The sequence below is a fragment of the Choristoneura fumiferana genome, chromosome 6 (assembly GCF_025370935.1).
Source record: "Choristoneura fumiferana chromosome 6, NRCan_CFum_1, whole genome shotgun sequence".
Taxonomy (NCBI): domain Eukaryota; kingdom Metazoa; phylum Arthropoda; class Insecta; order Lepidoptera; family Tortricidae; genus Choristoneura; species Choristoneura fumiferana.
In genome coordinates this window covers 1,816,242-1,834,358 of record NC_133477.1, presented here as the reverse complement: position 1 = coordinate 1,834,358, position 18,117 = coordinate 1,816,242, and the positions used below count along the sequence as shown (strand labels likewise).

Genomic DNA, 18,117 nt, shown 5'->3' with positions numbered 1-18,117 from the left:
TCTAGATTTATTTTTTCCTGTAAGACGGCCTTATTTACTAAAACCCTAAAACCATCGAAATAGTATTCGTGTAATTGTTGCTTATTAGAAATGCATAAAATTTTATTCAACTTTATTTAGGACAACGCTCACAAAACTTTGAAAATTACTAATTATTTATTACATTACCGTTGTAAACTAGTCCAGACCTTCTTTCGAAAAAAGGTTGCCTGGAATAGATCGTTCTTAAGCGATAATTTGGAGCCACTTTTGACCCCCTCATAACTCAAAAACTATTTAACATAAACATTGTTTTGCAGGTGGTAGGACCTTGTGCAAGGTCCGCCTGGATTGCTACCACCATCTTGCTCGCTAATCCTGCCGTGAAGCAGCAGTGCTTGCATTGTTGTGTTTCGGCGTGGAGAGTAAGACAGCCGGTGAAATTACTGGCACGTGAGGTATCCCATCTTAGGCCTCTAGGTTGGCAACGCGTCTGCAATACCCCTGGTGTTGCAGTATGGGCGGTGGTGATCTCTCTTACCATCAGGAGACCCACTTGCTCGTTTGCCATCCAGTCGTATATAAAAAAAAAACGTCCAATTTGGCTCATTTATTGAGACTTGCAAGATCCATTGTGTGCTCCTAATTTCATAAACAAACCAAATAATATTCCGTCGGTTCGACCATAAATACACTTTTGGTTAAACTATATTTAAAAAACCGGCCAAGAGCGTGTCGGACACGCCCGAAATAGGGTTCCGTAGCCATAACGAAAAAATTTAGTAATATTTTTCTAAGGATTTCGTATTTTGTACGGAATACTCCAAAGTTTAGGTATATTTTATACCTTAGTCTGCTATTTACTCTAAAGTACTAATAATTCTCAAGAAAACTTAACCGTTACAGTTTTCCATTTAAGTTTGATATACTTAACTACCATCCTGAATTTTTTCCAAATTTTAACGCACGATTTTAATGAAAATTTGCAGTTGAATATTTTGCAAACAAATCACTAAATCGAAAAATCGTTTTAATAATAATAATAATATTTATTTCAAAACTTAAGGCTTCATATTAACAAAATAACAATATTTTAAATTACATAATCACAATCAAAATCAAAGTATGTTTATGGTCATAGTTAGTAGAGTTGCCTTACGTCTAGTGTTAGTATGCATTACTGCCTACAAAGCAACCCCCTAATGGTTTTAAAAGACCTATCCAACGCTACCTCACACTAGTCACACTACAAGGTTGGATGATAAAAAAAACACCCCCACTTTACGCCTATGGGAGGTACTCTAAAATATATTTTTTTACCGTACAATTTTGTCTACATAGTTTACATATATATTCGTGCAAAATTACAGCTTTCTAGCATTGATAGTCCCTGAGCAAAGCCGCGGACGGACAGACAGACAGAAAGACAGACATGCCGAAACTATTAGGGGTCCCGTTTTTGCCATTTTGGCTACGGAATCCTAAAAAGAGCAATATAGAGCTGATATTGTTTGAATTCACCGATCATGCAATTATATACACAAGCAGAAAAATAAGGAATAATATTATTTAATTATTAGATACTTTTACAAAATCAGGTCACAAGATATTCACAAAATTTTACCAAAGAAACAAAAGCTCGTAGCGGCGTGGAACCTTTCTGCTACTAATGTCGTGTTTACGTCCCGTATACATACTCGTACATGTGCCAAACATATCGCAGAGAAATTTGATTACGACAAAGTGCCACCCCGGTACGTGATTCAGTTTCCTCTTCTGGACTCCGTAAGCTTCAACCTCTGACTTCCAAGTAGTAGCTCAATACCACCAAGTGGAAGTACCACTCCAAGACAAATATGGGAACTGCGGAGAAAACACCAGTTTTAGAAAGAAAAGAAAGGAGAAATAAATTAATAAAATATTACTACAAGAAATATCATTTTTAATTTGGATGTAGGTACCGAAAAGCACGAATATTTAAGGATTTTACTTTTGTTTAATCAATCACTGGTAATGAATACTGTCTTGTTTATTCTGTCAAAATATAAAACACGAAACATTCTTACTGAAACCAATTAAACTTAGAGGCTGATTTTTGACCACATAGTTTGTAAAATACATAAAATATAATAATATTATGGCAGATGTTATGAGCCATGGCAACATCATCCCTCCAGATTCCTAGGAACAAAGAAAAAAAAAACATAATAATTATAGATCAAGTTTGTTTTTCTATTATTTATAATGGTGACTTTTCAAATCTATGTACGTAAACCTCCAAGGACTGAAACAATAAACTACTTTGCTCACCCGCGACCTTAATGCTTTCTTTCAAGGGAGGCCTTCGGCTGATAATATACAATACGCAAAATGTACACTACACGCATAATGTGCAAAGAGTTAAAATGTACATACGCAAAATCTACATCATGACAAACTTACTTACGCTGAATGCACATAACGCAAAATGTGATAAAAGCAAAATGCTCAATCGTCAATCGTACAAAACTTTAAATGTACAAGTACATGTGTACAGTAAGCAGGATGGTTTACGTAAGTAAGTGTTGCCAATCACTACAAGGTTCAAGTATGTACATTTTGCGTATTGTTATTTTTCCGTAATGTACAATTTGTGTGTTGATCATTCTACCTTTGTACATTTTGCCACTATCACGTGGAGTACATTTAGCATATTTGTACAATCTGCGTACTGTACATTTGTCATGATGTACATTTATCATGATGTAGATTTTGCGTATGTACATTTTTATGTTTTCACATTTTGCGTGTAGTATACATTTTGCGTATTGTATATTATTAGCCGAAGACACGTAAATGTTTAAAGTACTCGTATGTTTAGAAGGATACATAGTAAGTTTAAAAATGTATTTTATAATTAGAACCACTACCCCAACAAACCCACATGTCGCACGGCTGATTGTAAGTTTTTTTTTATAATTTGCCTCCCAAATATATATGCAAGTTTTTCGTATGTAGACAGATTTATATATAAACAGACATGATCCTACAAGGATTCCGTTATTTCACTCGGACAGAGCTCTAATAAAAATAAAACTAACATTCTGTACCTTTAAAATTCCCACGATTAGTAACAGTGTAAACACAAAATTCGGGGCCAGAAGAACCGAGACAATACCTGCAATGGTTTCCTCTGTAAGAAAAACATTTTTTTTATTATTATACAAGTGTTTACCCGCCGCGTCGTACGCGTAAGCCATTAGATTCAACATTTGAATTGAAATTCCAGCATTTCACTAAATTCCCATGAGAATTCCCAAAAAATACATTGTGGTATTCATTGACGTTGCACTAAAACAGCTGTGCCAAATTTTATGACTAAACCCAACAACAGTTGAGTTTTAAAGATGTTTATTTCGATCTCGTAGGAATCCTGGCAATGAGGGCTATCGTTTTTTTGTCTCACTAGATGGCGCACTGTTGCGTGAGGATTTAAGTATGGCTTTCAAAGTCTGTTTTTACGGATGTGAAAACAAAGTTTAGATTAAAATCATAAATTTAATACAACTTAAAACCGTACCATAAAAATATCGAGCATGCCACAGTGTTGCATAGTCCCCGTTTTGTTCGGAAAAAAGGGAGGACGAAGGTTTCCGAAAGACAAAACTGTCTCAAAACACAGACATTCATTGCCCCGGAACGCATATTTGCCATAATTAATTTCAGATATTGCAAAATATTCACAAAATTATTCTAATTATAAATAAACCCGCGTAGCTCACCCAAAAACTATGAGATTTGACATTTCGGAGACCTCACGCTACACTAGCGCCTCTAGTGGCGAATTCATACGCGATAGCCCTCATTGGCAGGTGTGCTGTTGCGTTGCAGTTGGAATGCATTCCGTCTGCACTGACCTTAGTTACCTACTTCCAGTCCAGACATAGGTAGGAAGGGATCCACGGGGCAAAATTTTATGACAGGTAATGAGTTCCTATATCGATTAATCTCAATTATCGATGCTTGTCCCATATACTAATAATCGCCCCCAGTATTGTGTGTATTTTTTAGGGTTCCGTAGCCAAAATGGCAAAAACGGAACCCTTATAGTTTCGCCATTGTCTGTCTGTCTGTCTGTCCGTCCGCGGCTTTGCGTAGCGTTGATACTACAAAGCTGTAATTTTGCACGGATATATATGTAAACTATACCGACAAAATGGTACAATAAAAAAAATCAAAAAACGTTACCGTAAACGAGTACCTCCCATAGACGTAAAGTGAGGGTGTTTTTTTTTTCTCATCCAACCTTGTAGTGTAGGGTATCGTTTCGTTGGATAGGTCTTTTAAAACCATTAGGGGGTTGCTTAGTAGGCAGTAATGCATACTAACACTAGACGTAAGGCAACTCTATACTAATTCTGACATGTAATTACTTTATTTTGATTTTGATTGTGATTATGTAATTTAAAATTTGATTCAGTGATTTCTTTGCAAACATTAAAGTGCAAATTTTCATTTTAAATTGGCCGTCAAACTAAAATCTAAACCGGTGGACGAAAAAATTTGAAAAAATTCGGGACGGTAGAAAGTAGGTAGGTAGTGTTGTGTCCTGAGCCCCTGGCCCAGAGCACCAAGAAAATATAAACAGAAACTGCTTTAATAACTTTTATTTCAATAAAAAAAATCACTTTGAAATACAGGACACGCCATGTGCTTGCTTGCCAAAACGTCTCTCTTCTAGCTGTCAAAACCCGTGCGTTCCGATACATATCAATACTCCCCTTATAAATTTAGGCGTTGGGGTGGCTTAACAATTCTTGAGGATCTTCTAACTACCACATCATTATCCTTACTACATGTTTGAGGAGTTTTACTTTCCACTGGCGATTTAGGTACTGTAGGTGTAATGACATCATTTAAATTTTGATCTGTCCCAATCTCAGTATCTAATTCTCCAGGTACATTTTCATTAGGTAATCCATTTTCACTCTGCACTTGCATGCCTTTAGAATTATCAAAGTCTTTAATAACTTTTTCTCTGCTACATGCATTAAAATCATAATTATCTCTACTGTTTTTGTGATCATCATTTTGATCATTATTGTCTTGGGAAGAACAACTTATTATCTGATCCAGATGCCTCTTCCAAACTAACTCTTCATTGATTACTTTACAAAGATAAGTTCTTTTTCCCAAGACTTCCTCAATTACAGCTTTTACAAATCTTTTTTTATTTGGATTCCTATAGTCTCTACAATAAACAGTTTCCCCTTCTTTAAAAGTTACATTCCTTTGTCCTCCATAACTGTTCAGTTTTTCCTCCTTAGTACAATTTTTGTTTGTTAGTATATCTAATCTAGTTCTCAATTTTCTTTGAAACATTAATGTTGCCGGGGCACTTCCAGTGGTGCTATGAACAGAATTTCTGTAATGAAATAAATAACGGTTCATCAATGTTTCAAATGACACGTGATTTTTTTCTTGCAATGTTTTCAGTAATCCAGATTTAAAATTTCTAACTGCATTTTCAGCAAGACCATTTGTAGCAGGATGAAATGGAGCAGATGTCTGATGTTTTATGCCATTCTTTTGTAAAAACTCTGAGAACTCCTTACTACAAAAAGTTGCTGCATTATCTGTTACCACAATACATGGTAACCCATATCTACTAAAGCATTCCCTAAATTTTTCAACAGTTAGCCTAGCTTCTAAACTCTTCATTATAAATGCTTCTGGCCATTTTGAATATGAATCTACAATTAGTAAAATCATTCTTCCGTCAATTGGTCCCAGAAAATCAGCATGAACCCTTTCATATGGAATACTACATTTTGGCCATGAAATGACATTTGACTTTGGTGGTTCAGGTCGTGCTGACATACAAATGTTACAATTCTTTACCATGTTTTCGATACAATTGTCTAGCCCTGGCCACCAGAAATATGATCTGGCATTTGTCTTCATTTTCACAATGCCTTCATGGGTTGCATGTAATTCTTTCAGCAACTTTAATCTCAATTTTTCTGGGACAACAACTCTATAACCCCACATGATTACATTTTGATCAATATACAACTCATCTTTTCTTTTGAGGAATGGCTTAATGGATTCATCAGTAACACTTTTAGGAAAACCATATCTAATCATATTATAAACAGAACTCAAAACTGGATCTTTTCTTGTTTCAGACCTGACAATATTTAAATCAATAACATTTTGCTCCTCTACAAAATGTATGTAATCACATTCTTTAGCTGTATTAGTAGTTACACTAAGATCACTACTAACTGGCAATCTAGACATACAATCAGCCTTAACATTATCTGAACCCTTAATATGTTTGAAAGTATAATCAAATCCTGCTAAATACAATGACCATCTTTGCAGTCTGCCTGCCGCCATTTGTGGCAAACTTTTATTTTCCCCAAACAAAGCCTGCAATGGCTTATGATCAGACTGTAATTCAAATTTAGTACCAACAAGGTACTGGTAAAATGTTTGAACTGCCCAATAAATAGCTAATGCTTCCTTATGAATCATGGAATAATTCTTTTCAGCGGTTCTGTAGACTCTGGAAATAAAACTTATTGGCCTGTCTGAACCATCTGGCATAACATGGCTAAGTACCGCTCCAATTCCATTTTGAGAGGCATCACATGATAATCTTAGAGGCAAGTCTCTATTAAAGTGAACTAATGTATTTTCAGAAATTATATCTTTTTTTACCATTTCAAAACTATCATTACACTTTTTTGACCACACAAACTTAGCATCTTTTTGCAATAAATCATAAAGTGGTTTTAATTTTAATGACATTTGTGGTACAAATTTTGAATAATAATTGACCATTCCAATCCAAGACCGTACTTCGGTAACATTACTAGGTGGTGGTGCATTAATTAATCCATCCAATTTAGACTTGTCCTTCTTAAGGCCCCCTTTTGAAATTACATGGCCTAAATATTTCACCTCCTTTTGAAAAATAAACATTTATTTTTATTTAATCGAATACCTACTTTTTGAAATCTTTTCAAAACTTCTTCTAAATTTTTTAAATGTTCCTGGTCATTTGCCCCTGTTACTAACACATCATCAATAAAATTAACTACACCTTTTGCCCCTAGCAACACTTTCTCAAGTTTTGCTTGAAAAATTGCACTTGCCGGCTTAGTTCCATAGGGTAATCGGTTTAATTTATAAATACCTTTAGGTGTAGACCATGCCAATAAATTTCCAGTGTCATCATCACAAATTAACTGATTGAAAGCATTGCGCAAATCTAATTTTGTAAATTTTTCTCCTCCCTGTAAAGCAGTAAAAATGTCCTCAATTCTGGGTAAAGGGTGGTTAACCTCTTTTAAATACTTATTTATAGTGATTTTATAGTTTGCACATAGTCTCAACTGCCCATTTTCTTTTAGGACTGGTACTAAAGGTGTACCCCAATTTGTATTCTCAACTTTTGTAATGACACCTTCCTTTTCTAACTTGGACAATTCACTATCAACCTTTTCTCTATAAGCATGTGGAATAGGTCTTGGTTTGTGGAAAATAGGCTTTACATTTTCATCTAACAATTCTAACTTAATTTTTTCACCTTCAATTTTGCCTAATTCTGGCTTGAAAACATCACAAAATTTTTGTACTACAGAATCTAATGTTGGAATCACTTCACTTTGTAACAAATGTAATGGAATGTAGTTTTTCATTTCTGCTTTAAATTTTTCTATTAAATCTCTACCAAACAAACATTTACAACCGTTTTTTACAATCAGTAATGCGCAATTTATTTTCTTGTTATTATACTTTAAAGGAACAGTAATCTTACCCAAAGGCTTGACAATTTGGCCATTATATGTCTTTAACTCACAGTTTGCTGGTTGAAGCTGAAAATCAGAAAAGATATTTTTGTATGTTTCCTCGGGAATACATGATACAGCCGCACCAGTGTCTAATTCCATATTTAACTTTTTCAAACCCATGCAACACTCAACCATATATGGTGCCACATAATTTATATTTAAAACTGACTCTTCAACAGTAAAAATGTCCACTAACCCACTTTCATCCTCCTCTTCTTGCACCTCCAATGTATGAGTTGGCTTACTTTTGCAGACCAAAGCCAAATGCCCAATTTTTCCACATGATTTGCACTTATATGTTTTATATTTACACTTGGCAAAGGAATGGTTAGGCTTGCCACAATGTACACACAAAAGCACATCGGCCTCCGCAACCCTCTTCTCTACTGCTTTAACCTTATTGACGTAGACATTTTCTGGTCTTTCCAGTAAAGCAGATTCCTTGTTAAGAGCTATGTCTAACAAATCCGCTATTGCCTTGGAGATTGGCTCTTCACACAACCTTTCAAATATTTGACCTGATCGAAAACCCGTAACAAACTTGTCCTTCACTCTTTGTTCAAAATCTGTACCAAACTCGCATTCAGCAGCCATTTCCCTTACTCTTTCATACCATTTTGATACACTTTCCACCTCATTTTTAATGGCTTTGTCGAATACTGCCCTTTTTCTATAATACGATACTCTAGGTCGAAACCTTAATCTCAAAGCTCCTTCAAGGTCAGCGTAGCTTTTGTCTTTTGGCAATGAAGGGTGGAACATGCTTTTTAGAGTTTTATACGACTTTTCGTCGATTAACATTAATAAAGTAGACACTTGTTTCGTCGCTGCCACATCGTTGGCTTTGAAATATTGCTCTATTCGTTCCAGAAAACAATCAACATCGTCACCTTCTGAGTACGGTTTTATTTGACCCAAGTTTGACATCCTCGTCGCCAATTTGTTGTGTCCTGAGCCCCTGGCCCAGAGCACCAAGAAAATATAAACAGAAACTGCTTTAATAACTTTTATTTCAATAAAAAAAATCACTTTGAAATACAGGACACGCCATGTGCTTGCTTGCCAAAACGTCTCTCCTCTAGCTGTCCGTCGTGTTACGTTCCGATACATATCAGGTAGTATATCAAACTTACAACGAAAACTAGAACGGTTAAGTTTTCTTGAGAATGATTAGTGGTTTAAGAGTAAATAGCAGCAGCCTATGGTATAAAATATACCTAAACTTGGAATAGGTATTCCGTACCAACAAAATACGAAATCCTTAGAAAAATATTACTTAATTTTTTCGCAATGGCTACGGAACCCTATTTCGGGCGTGTCCGACACGCTCTTGGCCCGGTTTTATTAAGTATTGTTCTGATGAGTATGAAGTTCACACAAAGCATATTTTAAATGATTTATTTATTTATTTGTCATCTCCGATCAGTTAGTACTAATCGTTGATCGGACTTTGTCATTCAGTCCCCTGAAATGGATTCATCACATATCAGTCAACTCAAGACGGAGACGTTTAACGCCCGAAAATTTGGAACAAATTCTGATCGTTTATTTTAACAACAGTAAATGGGACAGTAATTAAGAAAATCAATAGAAATGTTGACACCACCAATCAATTGACGTACTTTTTATGAGCTGTCAAAACACAATTCTCCCATAGAGTTGAAAATAGCAACTTTCATAATTTCATTTCATTTCATTGTTCGCACACTCAGTCAACTATAATAACTATTTATTTGTTTTAAAACAACAAAACATCTAATTTTGCAGTCAATCGAAAATTAATCTGGTTTTCAGGGCTAAAATAAAGCGTTTTTTTACTGGAGTCGTGTCTTCGAATTATTTTTTAATGGTGTCAACATTCCTATTATGATGAGTATCAAAAATCGTTTTAAAAAAAGAAGAGAATTTACGTTATTTTTTTTTCATTTTTACACTGATAAAAAAATATTTTTACAAACAAAACTTGGAGTGATACTAGTATATGGAACAAGCATCGATAATTGAGATTATCGATAAAGGAACTCACTACCTGTCACAAAACTGCCCCGTGGGTGCATTCCTATATCTGCCTACTACTCACACTAAGGCAGTTGTCTCACCGCCAGCGAGGAAACGATTGGCTATCGACTATTTTCTCGCTCAAGAAACGAACCAAAGATATAAGATCCTGTGTGAGTAAAAGAGATACATATATTAATAGTTGATCGCTGGCTGTTCACACTGTCGGCGAGAACTCGCTCTTACATCTTTTGTCGCAGCGACAAGAGCTATAAAACTCGCTGAGCTATAGATACTCGCTCAGCGATGTCAGCTTGGCGGCCGCCCCGCACGAGCGAGTCGAGTGGAGCGAGTAATCGCCCGTCGCACTTGAACACTCGCTTACAGCCAGCGACAGAACTACACTCGCTTCTCGCTGCTCACCCACTCGTTTCTAGTTACTCGCTCTACTCGCTTCTCGCTCATCGTCGGCGGTGGGACAAGTGCCTAAGTTCTTCTACTCACGTTAAATTTTACCACGTTTAATTTTAACCTAATCTATACATACAATAATCTAATAAAAAAAATAAAAAAATAAAAAATCTAGTAGTGACATCTCGATGGTCCAGCCGGGATCGTCTCCGTAGGAGGGAACTCCTCAAAGGAGTTTGGGATGAAAATGCAAGTATAGCCAAAAAAAAGTACAGTCAGCTCAGCAAAAAGCTTTTAGTAACGCATTCGCTGCCACCGACGCATATATGCGTTTTCGGAACTTCGCCCAGTGCCGCTGTCATTATTCATACAATTTGAACGCACACGTGCGTCGGTGGCACCAGTGGAAGTCAGGTAGCAGTGAATGCGTTAAAAATGTAATTTTTAACAAAAACTTAGCTTAGATGAGATAGAGAGTTGCTTGTCATAAAGTTGATCAACTAACCAACGTCGTTCATTTCCACATTTATACTCCAGTCCTCTAAATTCACTCGCGATATATACCGCCCTGTGACGACCAAGTATATAATCATGCCCACTGCACCGCAAGCTAAAAGTTGTTTTGTAACTGACATCAGGGCGATTATAAGGGCCCCCGCTTTCAGTTCCACGCTTCCGCAACATTTTTGCAGCACTGTAAATAAGTTATGATCCTTTCAACCGTCGATCAGGGCTTCAAACTATCTCTACTTATACCAAATTCCATCACAATTGGGATGTCCCAATTTTGGACAACATAATAATATAATAAATCGAAAACCATTTGGAGAAATAGGCTTTGTGAAGCGTTTTCAGAAATCAGATTCCAAAAATGTGATAAACTGAATTAAATAAACAAAATTTAAGTAATGACCCTCATTTGACCCCTGCAGTGTCCCGTGCCCGTCACAAAGGCAGTTATAAAGCTGGTCTACACTTTTAAGCAAATTGACAGTTTGAAATGTTGCTGTCCTGCTTATAATAGCAAAGAGTGACAAAGATAGAACTTTGGTCACATGATGCGCACCCGGCCTTAAACAGCAGGGCTACTACGAAACTCGTAACTCGAAATTCGTGTCGTGCGGTCCCTCTGACACTTATACTATTTATTACGAGAGCAAGGGAGACGGTACGATACGAACTTCGAGTTTCGAGTTTCGTAGTAGCCCTGCAGTTGTCATTTATCGTAAAGTCCGAAATGTACACGAGTATTTCCAATGTATTTTTACAAATTAAATTATTAAATTACTACGTTACAAGTAAATACAAAAGAATTTAAATATCAGATTTTAATAAAAATATGTATTTACTATCACACCATTAACAAACATAGTTAGGAATAATCGAAGCTAAAAGAAGAGAAATAAATAAAACTATTTGTCATGGTTCATTTAGGACCAAATTTGAATTATTGTCAAATTGTTCGTAAGTGTGTTGCTTGTTTCTTTTAAAACCGTGGAAAATCATTTTATAGTTCTCAAATAAAGAGTAAGCCATTTTTTTTTAATACACATAGGTACTGACTCGGCCATCTACCGTCCATCGTCCATCCTCATCCATTGTCTTTCGTCCATCGTCCATTCTTGTACATCGTTCATCATCCATTCTCGTCTATCGCCTATCGTCCATCCTTGTCAATCATCCATGGTCCATTCTCGTCCAGCGTTTATTCTCGTACATTGTCCATTCCCGTCCATCGTCCATTCCCGTCCATCGTCCATTCCCGTCCATCGTCCATTCCCGTCCATCGTCCATTCCCGTCTATCGTCCATTCCCGTCCATCGTCCATTCACGAGACGACCATTGTCCATCGTTCACCGTCCATTCTAGTCCATCGGTGATTCTCGTTCATCGGTGATTCCCGTCCATTGTCCTCCATCCACACACGCACGCACGCACATATTATGCGCGGTAGCCGCAGGCAGCCGCGGCAGTTCGCGTGAACATTATGGATCGAGTGAACGATATGGGCTTTTCGGGATGACCGTAAAAGTAACCAAAAAATTGGAATTGAAATAAAAAATACAAAAAGATTAAAAAAAAACAATCTTAATTTGATTGCTATTGCCATTGCGCGTGGCCGCCGCGCGTTCCTACTCCTACGTTCGAGCACAGGTTCGAGTGATTGCCGAGCATACTTAATCTGTACGCGCCTTAAGGCTGTCTTGGAATAAAGTGCTCCCTTTAAAGGAGTACCTACACCTTAAAGAAAGTGCACATTTCGGGAGAGTTCGTCTTTATGTTTAATTAGGTACGTACTGGTTGCGAGCCGTGGCTCCGATAAAGATTAATAAACAACGATGCACCAAATGGCTAATGAACTGATTGACTATTTTTCGGTTTTGTTTTATAAAAATACAGCTTTGTCCAGTTGATTGTTTGAGTCCACAGTGGTCCACTGAAAGATTTCGTCACTGCATATGACTGGTTTCTCTTTATATTATAGGTATCTACGAGGTATCTACTATTTAATACTCCTAATACCTACTCTTTGATGACTAGATTGTGACTGGATGACAGGATGACTGACACTTGACAGTGTAAGAGCGTTTTCACTTCGTTTTCACAAGGTTTTCACATTATCCGATCCGATATCGGACGACGAAGCTGCTCACGCATCTATTATATAATATTATTATAATGATGACGTCAACAGGCGTTGTGCGTTGTAGGGCCTTATCACACTTGCAATTTGCGGGCGAGTTAAAAGCGAGGCGAGCGCGCAGCGAGTTCGCTGCGAGCACGTAACGATTTCTTCGCGGGCGCACAGCGAGTTAGCTAAGATGCCTACGTAATTTTTATTAGCAAAATCAAAATCACCGCGCACCACCAACCAACATTGAACTCTAGTGCTGCGCGCGAAGGTCGTTATTATTCAGCACCAATGCTTTGGTTTAGAATAGGGTTGCAATGAGGGCTATCGTTTTTGTCTCACTAGATGGCGCACTGTTGCGTGAGGTTTTTAAGTGTGGCTTTCAGAGTCTGTTATTACGGCCGTTAAAACAAAGTTTAGATTAAAATCATATTTAAAACAACTTAAAACCGTACCATAAAAATATCCAGCAACCACAGTGTTGCTTAGTCCCGTTTTGTTCGGAAAAAAAGGGAGGACTAAAGTTTCCGAAAGACAAAACTGTCTCAAAACACAGACATTCATTGCCCCGTAACGCATAATTGCCATAATTAATTTCAGGTTATGCAAAATATTCACAAAAAAAATCTTATTATAAATAAACCCGCGTAGCTCACCCAAAAACTATGAGATTTGACATTTCGGAGACCTCACGCTACACTAGCGCCTCTAGCGGCGAATTCACTCGCGATAGCCCTCATTGCAAAGCAATTAAAAAAAATAACCCTGGTTTGTTTACTAGGCCGAGTGGCCACCCCCGCAACTCCTCTCAGCATACCCCGCGCCGACTCGCTCCCACTCGGCAGGTATGAACTCGTTCACTCGCCACTCGCCAGTGTAGCGTCAAAACGTAGTGGTTATATACTCTTTGGAGCGTCGTCGTAGCGAGCGGCCGCGCAACCGCGCATTGGCTACTGTCACCAGGAAAATCAAAATGCGTGTAAACACCTACTCGCCCACCCTATTCTCTCGGCCGAGTAGGTACCAATTTGCTGTCTCGCCATGCTACTTGATACGAGTGATCAGGGCAATAGGTACTTTAAATAAGTAGGTATATACAGGGTGTTCGGCACATGGACCGTCAAATTTTTTTTGGGATATTCTTGGGGTTATTACTTTCCTAACTCGTGGACGTGGATTGGCAGAAGCGGCCCGATACCTTGGCCCGCACGGTCTCCAGACCTAACGCCCTTTGAGTTTTTTGTCTGGAGACGGGCGTCAGAGCTGGTTTATGTTCGGAGGTGCGACGCGGCCGAGAGCTATTAATTGAAAGGATATACGCAGCTTTTATGACAATGAAAGCCGAAATGTGGCTAGCTATCGTAACTGTTCAACACAGAGTACATAACCTCCGACTGGCTGTCACTGCGTTATTATTGATACTGGCACACCCGGTACTGACAACGAAACTTGCATTTCAAAACTTTATAGCAATAGGTACCTATAAGAACTGCGTTGCGAGACTTGTAGCTTTTTACATGTTATGTTTTTGATGGGATCACTTTTTCAAAGGCTAACGCCTATAGGCGTTCTGTCCGTAAACTTGTTCTCGTCCGCAAATCACCAGTGTGATGACTCTTAGAGTGAAGGATCACAGAATCACAGATATCTCACCTACATAAGTTTGCTCATACATTATTAGCAAACACCGGATTGACGGGTAGTTTTTATTTGATCTGAGATTCAATCATTGCATTTAAATTTTCAGTACATTGAATTTTAATGTACTCTGTGCATAACAGGTTCCGAGTTGTTGGCATGGCAACACTGCCAAATCCGACTGTCAGGGGTGAGACTCTTTCCCGGCCCGGATAACACCGACTTGGAAATACGGGCCCTTTTTTTTGTGTACACGCCCATAGAAACTGACAGGAGCTTCTATGGGCGTGTACACGAAAAAGAGGGTCGGTATTTCCATGTCGGTATTATCCGAGCCGGGAAAGTGTCACCCAACAGTTCAGTTGTTTGAAATTTAAAACTAAACGTTGTTTATTATTTACTTTGTTAATAAATTCAATCTAGAATAAAATACATTACCTATATACCGTTATTGATTAGTGACGTAATATTCTATTGTATAAGATGTTGTTAAAAAAAGCATACACCCTGGTTTTCATACGCACTGCAACTCAAATACTGTTAGGCTTCAAAAAGCGCGGTTTTGGCGTGAACTTGTACAATGGATTTGGTGGTAAAATCGAACCAAATGAAACAATAGTCGACGCCGCTTTACGTGAATTGAAAGAAGAATGCTGCCTCACTGTTCGGAAGAGTGACTTGAAGAATGTGGGCCACTTGGAGTTCAGTTTCGAAGGCGAACCGAATTTGATGGTTGTGAGCGTTTTCAGCAGTAATATTTACGAAGGCACCCCTAAGGATACCGAGGAGATGTCGGTAAAATGGTTTAATTACAGTGAAATACCATTTCAAAAGATGTGGCCAGATGATGCAATATGGTTACCGCTTATGTTGGAGAATAAACTGTTCTATGGCAGGTTCCATTATATAAATAACAATACAATTGGACACTACAAAGTGGAGGAGTTAAAATCTATGGAAGAATTTTACGCTAAAAGAAACTTAGGTTCTGTGAATTAACAGTGCTGTACATAAGTACATATACTGTGGCCGGTGCGGGTTTCCACTTAATTAAAACTACATTTATTCTGATTCAATAATTTTGTCACAATCTGTTCATCTCTGTACAGAGACAGACACACACAGGCTGAGGCATTGGCCTACAGACTACCAGCATACTCCTAATTATGACACTGGAATAACCAGCTGTTAGGCTGTTACCTCAAGAAGAGTCTCTATCTATTAAACTACTTACATATTTTAAATTTTTGAAGTCTTAACATTTGTACTTAAGCACATTATTATTGTTTTTGATTTTAGGACTGGAAACTTGCAAGTTTATATCTATTTTGATTTCTTTTTTATATTCTTGAATTGTTACCATTGTATTACTGTAAGATAAATAATTACCCTTACTAGTGTAAAAACCAAATACCTAATAAGAGAAAAATGAATAAATAAGTATTTCTACACTAGGTTTAGTATAGTACTGTTTCTTATTTATTTACTATCAGCCTTTGCCCGCATGCAGCTCCATAACTCTAAACCATTATGTCCAAAAGTTGACTTTGAATTCTGGCATTTTACAAAACTCTCATGAGGATTCTGAGTATTACAATGCAGTCTTCACTTGTGTTAAAGGTAAACCAAAAATATATGACTATTGTCAAGAGGTTGCTGTTTTCTTATTTATATGGGTTGCTTATTTCTACTACGCTACTTATGCAGCAGCACTAGCGTAGTAGAAATAAGCAACCTCAGATATGTATGCATAGGAAAAATTCGTGTCTAGATTCCTGTCCAGCGGTGGTGTAGGGGTTATAGCACGCAGCACGGATTGCTGAGGACCTGGGTTCGATTCCCAGCGCTGGGCTCTTTTTCTGGTTTTTCTGTGCATCTATGTCTCAGTTTGTATTTTCGTTATTATGAAGTGCCAAAATATTGCAAAGGCAAAACACTAAAAATTTATTCAATAAAGGCTATACAGGTGTTAAATAAAAAAAACTGGCGAATGGACTTAAATTAGAAAAAAATGACAATATCTCGAAAACCTTGAAACTTAGCATAATAATAAATTTGGTCAAAAATAGAATTACCTTAACTAGAGTGCCGAACACCCGGTATGTGTATTTTTTTTTTATTTACCTTGATTTGACCTGCTGAATGCTCTCAAAATTAACGGAAATTAAAAATAACTTTGTTATAAATAGTATCCTAACCTAAATGAAAAAGACTACAAAAAAACGCCTTAGTAGATAATATTTAACAACGTACAAACGCCACGCCACGCTTGCGACACGGCATCTGACGCGTGTGAGTACTATCCATCCCATATATTTATTTATTTTATTATAGTCAGTTGCGGATAGACATGCGTCGGACGACGTGGCGTGGCGTCGCATTTTAGTAGTGTGTCAGCGCCTTCATATTTGCTTTGCTATCCAAAAATAAAAAAAATTAGAAACTAAACTAACCACCGCTCATTTCAATAATGAAAGCATTTGGAAATAAAACGCATGTTACAAAAATATTAATTTATTCCACATACATTTTTCATCATCCATACCATCACAATGTTTACAACATGTTAACTTTAGAACACATCATCCATGCCATCACAATTTTTACATGTTAACTTTAGAACAACATTTGATTAATTACAAATACTATGTAAGTTGTTATGTTATTCATGGAATACTGACTGACGTATCTAGTTGCAGCCACAGGCTAGAAAACTACTGGAACACTTGCTCCAGTGTTGAATTTCACCGTTAGGTATGTAGAACAACAAATGAAAAAATAGGGATCATATAAAGAACGTGTTATTTCGGTGTGGCAGTATGAGAGGCCTTGGTATAGAAAAATTAACGAGAGCTCGGAATTGCCCTAGTGGTTGTACCATTTTGCATTTAAAGGAAAATAATAAAAACTTTTGTGCGGTTAATTGCATGAAACAAATTTTGCTTTTACTCGTTATCACTTTGAAATCTTCATCCGAGCTGTCACAAGTATTGTCGAAATATCATGATCGAAAATTCGATCCATTTGTTTTTCATGACAGTTAAAATACTGAGTAAATTACAGAAATACAGAACAATGCAATAAAACCCAACTTGTATTTTAATCCAACAACAACATTCACATAACTACAAATGTTAAAATGTTGAAATGCCAATTCTCTATTCCATTTACAAATAAACACATTGCTGCCTATTTAGTATAGTATTGCATACATTGAAAATCACATTCAATCTGTATGCGTATGGAAAAAAAAACCACTGGACATGTTGCAGAATAGAAGCAGATCACTTGAATTTAATGCTCCATTTCAAAGGCACCATGTATAAGAGCTGGTTCCCACTTGTCGGATGTCGGGCCCGGATTTTAATCATAATGTTCCAGTGGCAGAACTTTTTATATGAAGCTATTCACACTTGCCCGACACGATTTTCTATTGAAATGACTGACATCTGACACCCGACAAGTGGGAACGGGCTCTAACTAAAGGTTTTATGCTGATAACACAAGAAGAGGTAATTCAAATTCAGAATGCCTATAAACACAATACTACTACATATGCAATTTCGAGCTCTTTGACTTATAAATGCGAAAGTTTGTGTGTGTTTGTCACTCATCCAC

The 18,117-nt window shown here is 37.2% G+C and overlaps 2 protein-coding genes across 3 annotated transcripts; one reads left to right on the top strand and one right to left on the bottom strand.

Annotated features, from left to right (window-relative positions):
• Positions 1–1,586: 1,586 nt before the first annotated feature.
• On the bottom strand, positions 1,587–12,732 carry LOC141428802 (uncharacterized). 2 transcript variants are annotated; one of them, XM_074088819.1, is made up of 5 exons: positions 12,528–12,732; positions 10,735–10,923; positions 3,069–3,151; positions 2,046–2,160; positions 1,587–1,842 (listed from the first exon to the last, which is right to left on the bottom strand). In XM_074088819.1, coding segments are annotated over exons 1-5 (459 nt in total). In that variant the 5' UTR covers positions 12,529–12,732; the 3' UTR covers positions 1,587–1,771. The 2 variants fall into 2 exon arrangements, 1 of the variants encoding a protein (XP_073944920.1); XR_012451464.1 differs by lacking the exon at positions 2,046–2,160.
• Positions 12,733–14,835: 2,103 nt separating this feature from the next.
• LOC141428496 (oxidized purine nucleoside triphosphate hydrolase-like) lies at positions 14,836–16,122 on the top strand. The gene has a single exon (XM_074088485.1). It carries the CDS (start codon positions 14,983–14,985, stop codon positions 15,496–15,498), a length of 516 nt encoding a protein of 171 aa, XP_073944586.1. The 5' UTR covers positions 14,836–14,982; the 3' UTR covers positions 15,499–16,122.
• Positions 16,123–18,117: the final 1,995 nt, after the last annotated feature.